Genomic DNA, 12,236 nt, shown 5'->3' on the forward strand with positions numbered 1-12,236 from the left:
TCACAATTTCAGCTTACTATTAGATATTTTTAGCTGCTGATTTTTCTCTCAAGTTTTTTTATATTCAAATAACTCTAAATATGTTATCCAAGTGTCATAGAGTGTGTCTAGTGAGGAAAGAGCAGCCCCCTTAAATAGGCAAATAAAGTCACTTTTTGGACAGATTTTGGTTCACAAAAAGTCTGTCCAAAAAAGACTGACTTTGTGTGCTAAACACTATTCAAAATCTATCCAAAAGGTGAAAGGACAGCCTAAAAATCTGCTATGTCAGAAGTAAGGAGAAAAAATATCATTTCAGCCACCCTACTAGTAAAAGGTAGGGTACTAGTACCCTATTTTATGATAAAACCCATCTAAATTTCAGATTTTAACAACATAAATACCATCCTATTGATTTTGAACCAAATCAAACTCAAACAACTAAGAATTGACAAAACAGAAACAAGACTTCAAATGGAACTCAAACTCAAACCAACTAGATAAAAACAAATTAATTGTGTAAACTAAACATAGAACAAACAACTGAATTCATAAACTAATGCTCAATACATAAACTAAATGAGCATTGTTAAAAATCGAACGATGACTTTCAATAACTAAACAATTGACTAACTAAGCAAACGATTTAGCTATACTAAGGTCAGTTTGGTTGACAATCTAATAAACAACTAGGCTAAATAGAGATGACTAATTTTAATAAAGCTAAATTGAAATTCTAGTTAACAAACAACCAAAAACAGAAAAATCAGAAATTAACCTATTATTATAAAAAAAAAAAAAAAAGTTAAATGAAGGGATGGCGATTATACCTACTAGCACACTTGAAACTGATTCGAGCCACTTGAGAATGTCGGGGATGTCAGGTGGTGGATGCCCGACTCCGAAACGCACGTTTCTTTCGGGTAGATGCTAAAATAAAATGAGTTTTAGCATCTCGCCAAAAGAAACGAGTGTCTTTGAGTCGAAAACTAGCTAAAATAGGGGTTCAGGCATTTTGGTGATGGTGAGGCAGTGGAGCCGCGGCTGAAGTGAGGTGGCCAACGGTGGTGGGCGGCATTTATAGGTGAAATTAGGGGGGAAGTGTAGGTATCGCGGAGCTCTATCCATTCATGTCTGTGTTATAGGGTGGTAGTGGCTGGAGTTTCTTTGATTTTGGGAAAATAGGTGGTGGATAGGGTTTCCTAGATAGATAGGCTAATGGCGAACAACAGCCATGGATAGAAAAAGGCGGATTGATGCTATTTTAGCTACATGAGAGAAAGTATCATTGTAATTGTGCCCAAATATCTGAGTATATCCTTTAGCAACAAGACGGGCCTTTACCTGAAGAAAGAGGAACTGATAGATAGGCTAAGGGCGAACAGTAGCCATGGATAGAAAAAGGTGGAATGATGCTATTTTAGCTACAGGAGAGAAAGTATCACTGTAATTGTGCCCAAATATCTGAGTATATTTTTTAGCAACAAGACGGGCCTTTTACCTGAAGAAAGAGGAACAAGCTCTCAAGTACCACTCGTATGTAAAGCATACAACTCGTCAATCATAGCCTGTCTCTATCCTGAATGACACAATGATTCACCTGTAGACTTAGGGATAGAAACAGAGGACAAAGAAGATACAAAAGCATAGTAGGGTGATGGCATACGATGATAACTTAAATTGATATAATGAGTATTAGGATTAAGTATGATCCGTATACCTTTCCGAAGCGCAATCGTTGAACTAGGATGAGACAAGTCCGTAGTAGAAGTAGGGTCAGGTATAGGACGTAAATCAGTTTGGCCTGATGTTAGGTGCGGATGGCGACTATACGTCAAGAGTGATATTCTTGTGGCAGAGGATTTAGAAGGAGCAACACTAGACTCTTCAACGGTTGATATGGGTAAGACTTTTGTGGCTGAAGGTGTAGGAAGAGCTATAGTAAACTCCTCAACAGTCGGTATAGGTAAGACCTCAGATATATCAAGGTGATCAGAAGAGCTAAAGTAAGGTCTAGACTCAAAAAATATGACATCAACTGACATAAGGTACCTATGAAGATCAGGTGAGTAACAACGATATCCCTTCTAAGCACGAGAATAACCAAGGAAGAAATAATTGAGAGCACGAGGAGCTAACTTATCTTTCCCAGTGGCTAAGTTATGAACGAAATATCTGCTCCATAAAAATACGAGGGGGAAAAAAGTATAAGGGTGACTGGGAAATAATACTAAATGCGGAATCTGATTCTGGATGGGAGATGAAGGCATCCGATTAATCAAATAACAAGTTATGAGAACTGCGTCACCCCAAAAACGCAACGGAATATGAGACTCAATGAGAAGTGTGCAAGCAGTCTCAATGAGATGCCTATTCTTTCTCTCAGCAACCCCATTCCGCTGAGGGGTATAAGTACAAGATGTTTGATGAATAGTTCTTTGAGAAGTCATAAATTGCTAAAACTGAATTGATAAATATTGTAAGGCATTATCACTGCGAAAAGTACGAATAGAAATACCAAATTGATTTTTTATTCCAGCAAACAAAACTCTGGAATATTGATAATAACTTAGACTGATCTTTCATTAAGAAAAACTAAGTAGATCTTGAATAATCATCAATGGCACTAAAAAAAATAACCAAATTCCAAGGTTGAACTGACTCTATTAGGACCTTATATATCATAATGAACTAAAGAAAAAATAGACTCTGCATGACTCTTAACACTACACAAAAAGGTGGCTCGGGTATGTTTCCCAAGCTGACACGACTCACAATCTAATTTAGACAAACTAGAAAAACTAGGTACCATATTCTGAAGCTTAGATAAATTCGAATGTCCTAAACGTCTGTGAATTAGATCTGGAGAATCTATAACTGGACATGTTGTGGAGGGATTGAGTGAGTTAAAATAGTAAAGGCCTTGTGATTCATGCCCTGTATCAATCGTCTGTCCCGTACTGTGGTCCTGCATAATAAAAGAATCATCAATAAAATATATACTATAATAAAGGGTACGAGTCAAATGACTAACAGATGCAAGACTAAAAGGACAGTCGGGGACATAAAAATAGAATCTAGATTGACAGAAGATAGAGGATTAGTTTGTCCAATTCCTTTTGCTTTAGTTTGGAATCCATTGGCTAAAGTAATAGTAGGAAGAGATTGTGAATATACAATATTCGACAAAAGTGAAATATTATCAGAGATGTCATCAGAAGTGCATGAGTCCATGACCCACGATCCAAGAGTACTAGAGTGGGAAACATAAGAAAAAGAATTACGGGTAACAGAAGTATTAGTCTGAGCAACTGAGGCTACTTGTGGAGATCTCTGCTTACTTGCTCGATATTGAAGGAACTCATTATATCCTCCTTCAGATAAAAAAAATCCATGGTTATATGTAGTCTTGGTCTGAGAAATATGAGCATTTTTGGGTGGTCGACCATGTAAAGAATAACACACTTCATGAGTATGTCCAAGTTTATTATAATAAGAACATCTGGGTTGAGATCTTCCAAAACTACCTCTTCCTCGTTTATTCTCCATTGTTTGAGATGCCCAATTTTCACTGTCTGGGATGCGAGAACAGAGAAGTTAGCTGCCTGTGATGAGATCATTGGGTGACTAGGTGCTGTAGCAAGGCAAAATAATCGAGAGAATAATTCATCAACTGTAGGGACAGTCGGACTAGCCAAAATTTGATCACGTACTGAATTAAGGTTATTAGGAAGTCCATCGAGTGTAAGAACTTGAAATATCTTCTATTGTTGCTCTTGTTGCTTTTCAATACTAGCAGAAATTGCCATCAACTTCTCAAATTCCTTCATGACTGCCTGTAGTTATTCCTAGTAAGTAGATATATCCAACTCCTATTTTTTCAAGTTTGTCATCCGCGATATCATATCATAGAAATAATATATGTCATTAGTGTATAAAGTACGAGCCTTTTTCCAAACTAAATGACATATGTGGAATGGACGAAACAAGGGCATCAACTTGGGACTAATAGATCGTCACAAGGTACTACATAATTGAGCATCGATCTTCTCCCAAAGTACTTTGGCCTTTTTATCTTCCTGACTAGCCTTTTTGGTTAAGTGGTCTTGAGCACCTTGACCCTTGCACCACATCTCAATAGAGGAAGCCCAAGCTAAATAGTTTGAACTTTCCATTAAGGGCTCCGAAGTAATCATGAAGCTTGAATTTTCAGAACCCGCATTTTTAGAACCAAATACATCAAATTCCAAAGACGTTGTTGGACCAAATAATCAAATACTCAAGAAGTCACAAAAAAAAGACAGTCAAGAAGTAGAAAAGGACACTGCAGCCGCGAAAATTTGAAACGGTCGTTGACTCACTGGAATCTACAACGAGTCGTCGGAAAATAAAAAAGTTATCAGAATTTTGTATAATCCGGATGGGTAGTTTTGGAATTACCTCCCGAGAAAACTGTCCTGAAGAAGTTGGGCCAAAAAGTGGCTGAAAGACGTCGCACGCACAGGCGCGTGGATAGACGCTCTCGCAGGAATCATAGGTTCTACCGACGCACGGAGGCACGTGAAGACAATGGTATCAATTTAAAAATCCACTAGAGAGGAAGTGATGCAGATAGCCTAAAATAGTCACCGGAAAGAAGCACTGTGATTGTCCCAAACTCGATGGTTACTGCATAACGATAGTTCTCTTACGTTTGCTTTGATAGCATGTGAGAAAGCACGTGAAAGAATATATTGTTATTGATGTGTTTAACAATAATACAAGAACCCCTATTTATAATAATACATAATACATACACTAATCATATTCCATGTAGAACTATACTTATTTACAATTATATTAACTATCTAACAAATAGTTTATATCATTACTATCTTATCAAATGTTATTGAAATGCGTCAGTTTCTTTGTTCTTCCATATTCATATGTCAAGATCTATTAAACTCTTATATCTTTTTCGAATTTGAAATGGTGTATTATCGGTAATTTTAAAATTAAAAAAACATATCATTATTTAGGTTTCATATTGATTTATGTGTTTAATTATTAAATTCGATTAACCTTGAAAGCGTACATCAATGAAAAACTATTGTTAGACGATTACGAAAATAACTATCATGTGTTTCTAAAAAAATTCTCCATAAGAATATTTGAATAAATTAAGTTTGTCGTTTTTAATTTTTACTAAACATATATTCGTTTATCAAAACTTTATCTATAACTTTAACAAAGTAAGATTGAAATAATATTCATGTAACAAAGAATCCCAAAAATCCGAAAAAATCGACAAAACCGAACTAATCCAAATCAATATAGTTGGTTTGGTTTGGTTTTGATAAAAATCAAACCAATCCGGCTCATGTATATTCTTAAAACAAATGATATGACTTATTTAAGACCACATATCTAAAAAAATTCTTTTTTTATTAAAGTTTGTACCAAGTCAAATTAAAACAATTTTTTTGATACGGATAGAGTAATCAATAGTCTCACATAAGTAGTGTTGATTATATAACTCACAAAATAATGAACCTCTTTGTAATTCCTTTCAGTTTTTTTTTATTTTTTGTTTCTGGTTAAGCATTTTAATTAAGGGAAAATGTGGACTTTAATATTCCCTTTTCTGTTTTATGCTTAAAACTCACATCAGTATCGTTAATTATCTGACTCACAAATGTCGATGCGAAAAAATGTCACACATTCATCAGGTTGGTCATGCTTTCTGTCAAGGCCTTTTGCCATCTTTTATCATAATCATGTCTTTCAAAAACAAAACAAAAAATGGTATTAAAATCAACTTAATTATGCCTTGATTTGGTAGAAAGATATATACGTATATATGTTTTACATGTATGTATAATAATAAAACATACCAGTACCGCACTCGCTAATTATAGTTCCTAGATCCGCCTATCTAGACCTTTTATAATTTCACCTTAATAAAACTTGGGATTTTTCTCATATATGTATATTACAAACTATTTTACCCAATTTAACTATGTTTTGCTAATTATCAAAATTAATTGTATACAATATTATATATTCTTGAGAACGAGACTCCTTCCAGCTGTTTATTACCTTTTTTAATCTGTAATCAGCGCGCATCAATAATATCTTATGTTTAAAAAAAAAATAGGCAGAAAACACATACGGACGAGGTCAAAAAGTAATTGATCTAAATAAGTGATTGAGTTGTTTAAGCAACTTCAATAATGGTTTAAACAACTGATTGAGTTGTTTAAAGAACTTCAATATTTGCTTAAACAATTGATTGAGTTGCTTAAACAACCGATTAGGCGTACGTATATGAACGATGTGGATAGGATGAGTAACTGTAGGCGACTAGGCGTATGTATAGGTTATTACCAATTAAATGCCTTACTATTAAGGGGCACTCAATTATTATTAACTAGTGAATTTACTCGCGCTCGCGCGATTAATAAAAGACTTTTAATATTTGAATATTAAAATTATATTAGTCTTCGAATCTAAATGTATTAGAGTTCAAGTTCTAATCAATTTTATTATTATCGATCTTATATTTTTTCTAGTTTTTTCTTATTGGGGTTTTATTGTCAGATAGTTGATCCTTTTTCTTAATAACCTAAACGTATATACGTGATGCCTATACCTATTTCTCATCTTTTACCTTTCCTTTTTTTTTCCTTCTTATTTTCTTTCTTGCTTTCCTAACCATTTATTTTTCAGAAAAAATTGTCAAATATGAAAATACAAACTCAAATATAAATTACAGAAAATAGTCCAAAAAAGTTGACCTACTGATATTGTCGAGTATCAACATATTTAATCTCGCATGAAAATATTTTAAAAAATCATGGATAGTTGACTCGCTCATCAGAGGCGTACGTAGTGTTATAGTACCAGATTCATATGAACCTAATACTTTTGGCGCAGAGTATAAATTTAGTGTAGAATTTTATTGAAATTATAACGCATAGTGAGTCTGAACCCATAACTTTTAAAATATACTCTCTCCGTTTCAAATTAGATGAGGTACTTTCCTTTTTAGTCTGTTCCAAAATAAATGACACATTTCTAAATTTGGAAATAATTCAACTTTAAACTCTTCATTTTACCCTTAATGAGAAGCTTTTATAACCACACAAATGACATGACCCTACAAAGCTTTTACCCTCTTAAACTTTTAAGACCACAAGTTTTAAAAGTCTTCTTCTTTTTCTTAAACTCCCTGCCGAGTCAAACTATCTCATCTAAATTAAAACGGAGGGAGTAATAGGTTTAATACTAAGAATCTTAAAGATTTAACCCATAAAATTTAAATCATAAATCCGCCTTTGTCACTGCTTCCCAAGTAATTGTTCTTTTTTATGCTCGAAAATACACAATGTTAAACAGTTAAAGAATACAAATAAAAATTCAAATGAATAAATAGACTTCTGCTTTATGAAAATTAAAGCCTTACCTGTATTGGCTTTGATGAATTGCCTCATGTCAAGCTATGTGAATTGGTTTAAAATGAAAGTGGAAGAAGTGATAAAATTGTGAGTAATTAAAAAGAAGACGAGATTGGTGAATATACTAATAAACTCTGACTAAAGAATTTTTTTGAGGGAACTGCTAGTGGTGAAAAAAAGATAGAGAAATTGATGAGGAGAAATTTTATACCCGTTTTCTTTCCTTATTTTTCTTTTTCTTCTTTTCTTTCTCCCCATTTTCTTTTCCTTTCTCTCCTTTATCTTTTTTTTTTCGGGTTAATTTCACTGATGGTCATCCAACTTATCATTTATTTTACAAAAGTCACTTATCTATTTTACATCACTTAAAAGTCACTCAATTTTACCTTTATAACTTAAAAGTCATTCTAGTTCAAAATCTATAAAATATCCTATAAAAATATGACATGGCATTAAATTTAATTAAAACATCTAATTATAGTGCCACATAACCTTAGATGGACCATACCCAATTTAGACTCATTTCATTCACAATTTGATTTGAACCATAACCCAAATGATTTTTAATAATTTGATTTATGTATATATATAGACCCTTCATTATAGATTTATGTATAATTGATAAACTTTTATATCAAAATGTAATTAAGTAATAACCTTTCTAATAGGAGTAAATAAGTTTATAATATAACATAGCTAGGTAAAAATTCTATAAAATTTTGGGGAAGTAGGAGATGGTTGTAAAAGTTCACCAAGTGTGATCGACAAGGAAACATCAAATTAGTACATTAGCTTCCTCCAACAATATTAACATCTCTGAAAATTTTGCAGAGTGCATAAAAAGAGTTCAATTGCACAACTCATATTCAGCACCATATGCTTTTGGCCAAGCTCAAAATACTCTTTACATTCTTAAGCAAGACTGAAAGAAGTGGCAGTATTCTCCACAAACTTTTTAGCTCCTTTGAACCATCTCTTGTCACCAGCTTGTGCTTTGCAAATGTAAAGTTTGCCATCATTTACTGTGGCTGTGACCAACTGGTGCTTCCCACCTTCATTTCCATCAGCAGTTCTTGTCAATATAGACAAGTAGTAATACTGTTTCCCTCCCACTTCTGCAGTAGATGTCTCCAATACGTTTGCAATAGCCACTGCATCAGATTCAAATCCACCCTGCAGTGCCAAATCCCACGTCATTTTTTGTATCACAATGTTCGCGTATACAAGTTCAGTTGATGCTTTAGCCTAGAAATCCGATAATTCTAGCACATTATTATGGAAAGTACAATTGTCCTATAGCATTTTTTCTGTTGTGTAACTTCAGAATGGACTATCATATGCTAAGTAATAGGGTGTTGAAACGAGCACTAATTAGTAAGTTGAGGGGACCTTATTCTTTCATTAATTAGTGCTACAATGGTAATGTGAACAAAGTAATCTTGTTTAATCTTTGATTTTAACTGGAAAAGAATGAAAGCTAGTTGAGAATATGAAACCTTTAGCAGTCATGCTTGAATTTAACCCTCTTCAATTTCTTAAGCCTAATATGCAATTGTGAACAGTATGATAGTATAAGTAAACTTCACTGTTTCTCATATGAAAAGAAGCAACTTCACTAGATTCTTCAGTTTAAACTACCTTACAAACAACATGAAACCTGTTGAACCATTCGTCATGATGAACTAAAAAGAACTTTAGTACACATAAATAAATCTCACCTCTGAATCAGTTTTGCCAGAGTAGGCTTGTCTTCCTAGCAGATAGTCCACCTGCACAGAAAAGCCAAACCAACGCTCAATTGGTTGTGAGCAAAGTGAATTCTTGCATTTTCCAGTCAATCAAAGAGAAAAATGCATACTTAACAAAGGGAATACTGAGTTTCTAAAAAATGCATAACAATACTGTTTTTATGACTACAGAGGCGGACCTAGGATTTGAAGGTTAGGGGTGTACTACGTTCAACTAAAACCTGCTTCGTACATAGGCTGTCACTACTAATATATCAATATGTTCTGAAGACATACAATATATACATAAAACATTTGCTGAACTTTTGGGTACCAGTGACTCCTCTCTTTACAACATAGGTCCGCCGCTGCTTATGAGATTCCTCATTACTAGACTTGGTGAACCTACTATGAAGCATATATATAGGGAGTGCAACCAGGTAGCGGATAGCCTTGCTAAAACAAGTTTCAAGCACAATGGAGAATAATTTTCTTTTTCTTTTCTCGCCTTTTGATACCCTCCCTATTTTGTATTAGAATATTTTGACTCGGAATTAAAAGAGACTATTTTTACTATAAAAGTTCCTAGTTGAAAAGTAACTAAAACACTCTCTGCTTTCCGTACTAGTTGTTACCTTAAGCTGCAATTTTTTTACGGAAAAACATGGGCCTGGGGCAAGATAACTCAAGTGGAAGAGCCGTATTATAGGTGACCTTATTGTGTGGTTAAAAGAGCACTTGTGTATGTAATACAAGTAAACGTTTACGAAAGCTGTTGTAAAGTTTAGGTTATGGAACCCTACATACTAAAGAAAGAAAGAAAGAAAGAAAGAAAGAGAGAGAATTAGATACTTGAGAGAGGAACTGTTCAGGGGAACCAAAGTCAGTGATGGACTTCTTGTCAGTAGGGGTGATAGCGACAATGACATTGCTGGTGGCATCAAAGTTGTCTTCAAATCTAAGAACCTGACCAGGGTACTCTACTTCCTTGTTTGGGTTCCATTTGGATGGAATTTGCAGCTTGAATCCATCCCCGTTGTATGTCTGGAAATCCGTGTCTGTCTTTGGCTTCCCAAAAACATTTGCTGCATCACAACAACATCATTTACTTCATTTCATGATCTTAGTTATGCTATCACCCACAACTAATTTCTAAATAACCGCGCTCAACTTTGTCAATAGTTCTGAACCATTTCCAATTATTACAAGGAACATTTGAACTCTGATTTGTACCTAATTCCCATAATCAAAGGTGGTCGAGCAATCAAAATCACCTCTATATCATTTCCAAACAGCATTAGGTGTATATATCCCAGATATATAGGCGAACTTTTATAATGATCTCTCAGGAATTACAAGAGGGATAAATTAGGGTTGAATAATTGCAATGTCGCTCGTTTATAATTATATACTGTTAACAAAGAACATGATGATGTAACAAGGAACAACGATATACTTTTAGGAATAGAGGAGGTAGGGCATTACGTTCCTCTGGGGATAGTTTTACTATCGTGCATTCTATTAAAAGTTTAAATTTAGTGCATTGACATCTATATTTCTCGGACTCTCTGAAAATGTCTCCAGATGTATATCGGATTCTCCAAAATAGTACATTTTTTTAGAAACCGGCATGGGTGCGGTAATATTTTGGAGAGTTTGCGTAACATAGATTGACAACATAAAATTTTCACACTATCCAAGTTAATTTGATTCGCAACATGTAATCTCTAGATCAAATATAATACGTAACACACAAAATAAAGTAGTGATCTACTACATATGGCCGATTAAATTGCACTGTGTAAAAGATTTTTACACTATCACTGTATTATAACTTAAATTGATATGGTAACTTGAAAATTATAGTAATAACATGTTATACCTGATTAAATTGCATTGATAGTGTAAAAGTTCTTTAAAGTGTTAATGTATTTTCAGATAAAAATACTTCATCCATTTCAATTTATGTGATGTAGTTTGACTCGGCACGGAGTTTAACAAGAAAAAAAGGCGAAAAGCTTAAAGTATAAAAGCTCGTAGCATTTGTGGAACTGAAGAGATAAAAAGTTTAAAGTTAAATTATTGAACTGAGAGAGTGTTAAGTATAGATATAGGGGGGAATACCAGCTTCTCCATAAGCAGCATCAGCAGGGGAAACCTTGGAACCAACGGCAGCAGCACCAATGAGGAGTGTAAGAGCCAATCTACGAGAGACAGAGACACTGTTGACATTATCTTGTTGAGGTGCAGACTGTTTGTTTTGGGCACGGCACACCAATAATTGGTTAGACTTGAGTGATGGAACAATACCCCTAACTAAGGAAGTTCTAGCTGGAGTTGACAATGCATGATGGTGCAAGAAGCATTGAGTGGAAGCCATTGATCACTTATCTTTCTCAAAGCTGCTATTGCACTTTTTTTCTTTTTCTTCTTTGGGATTCAAACTTACTTTGTTATTTTTTTTCTGCTAAAATGGTGATGTGGGAATGTTTTTGGATTTATTTTGTGATAATATGTGAAGGAGAATTGGTAGAGATGATTTGTATGTGGAAAAAAAGTGGATATCTGGAAGATTACATTTGTGATTGGAGGATAAGCTTCTTGAGGCTGTGGTTGGTGCCAAGTGGACATGCAGATTACAGCTCTAATTTGTTCTAGTGCAATCTACTTTTTTATTTTAGAGTCAAGGCTGTTTTCACTAACATTTTCCTGTCAACATATACTAAGAATGATTTAGATCTTCCTGCTACGACATTAATTATGATTTATTTTTATTTTCGTATGACTAGCAAATATAAAGAATATACATCTACTTGTCCATCATTGGAGCGGATATGAGCTTAAGGGATGAGAATTCATTTTTTGGATCCCAATATTTAGCTTGAAATGTTTTTCTATTCTCAAGAAAGCGCACTAAAATTTAGCAAATAATCCAGTTTATGTTGAAAGCAAGTCCAAAATATTTCTGATGTTTTAACTTTGAACAACCCCTTCTGTCTGTATAAATAAAGAAATAATAGAACCTGTGCAACATTGCGGCTTTTAAAGTTCCTTTACTAATTATTTAACTTCTGATTTCACTCCCATATTTCAT

The 12,236-nt window shown here is 34.0% G+C and overlaps 1 protein-coding gene across 1 annotated transcript; it reads right to left on the minus strand.

Moving 5' to 3' along the window:
- Nucleotides 1-8,153: 8,153 nt before the first annotated feature.
- On the minus strand, nt 8,154-11,569 carry LOC107830202 (oxygen-evolving enhancer protein 2-3, chloroplastic; the record flags this gene model as incomplete). Its single annotated transcript, NM_001326238.1, is given in 4 exon segments — nt 8,154-8,588; nt 9,134-9,184; nt 9,995-10,227; nt 11,267-11,569. Coding segments are annotated over 4 exon segments (801 nt in total). The 3' UTR covers nt 8,154-8,327.
- Nucleotides 11,570-12,236: the final 667 nt, after the last annotated feature.

This window comes from Nicotiana tabacum, chromosome 13 (genome assembly GCF_000715075.1).
Source record: "Nicotiana tabacum cultivar K326 chromosome 13, ASM71507v2, whole genome shotgun sequence".
Classification (NCBI taxonomy): Eukaryota; Viridiplantae; Streptophyta; class Magnoliopsida; order Solanales; family Solanaceae; genus Nicotiana; species Nicotiana tabacum.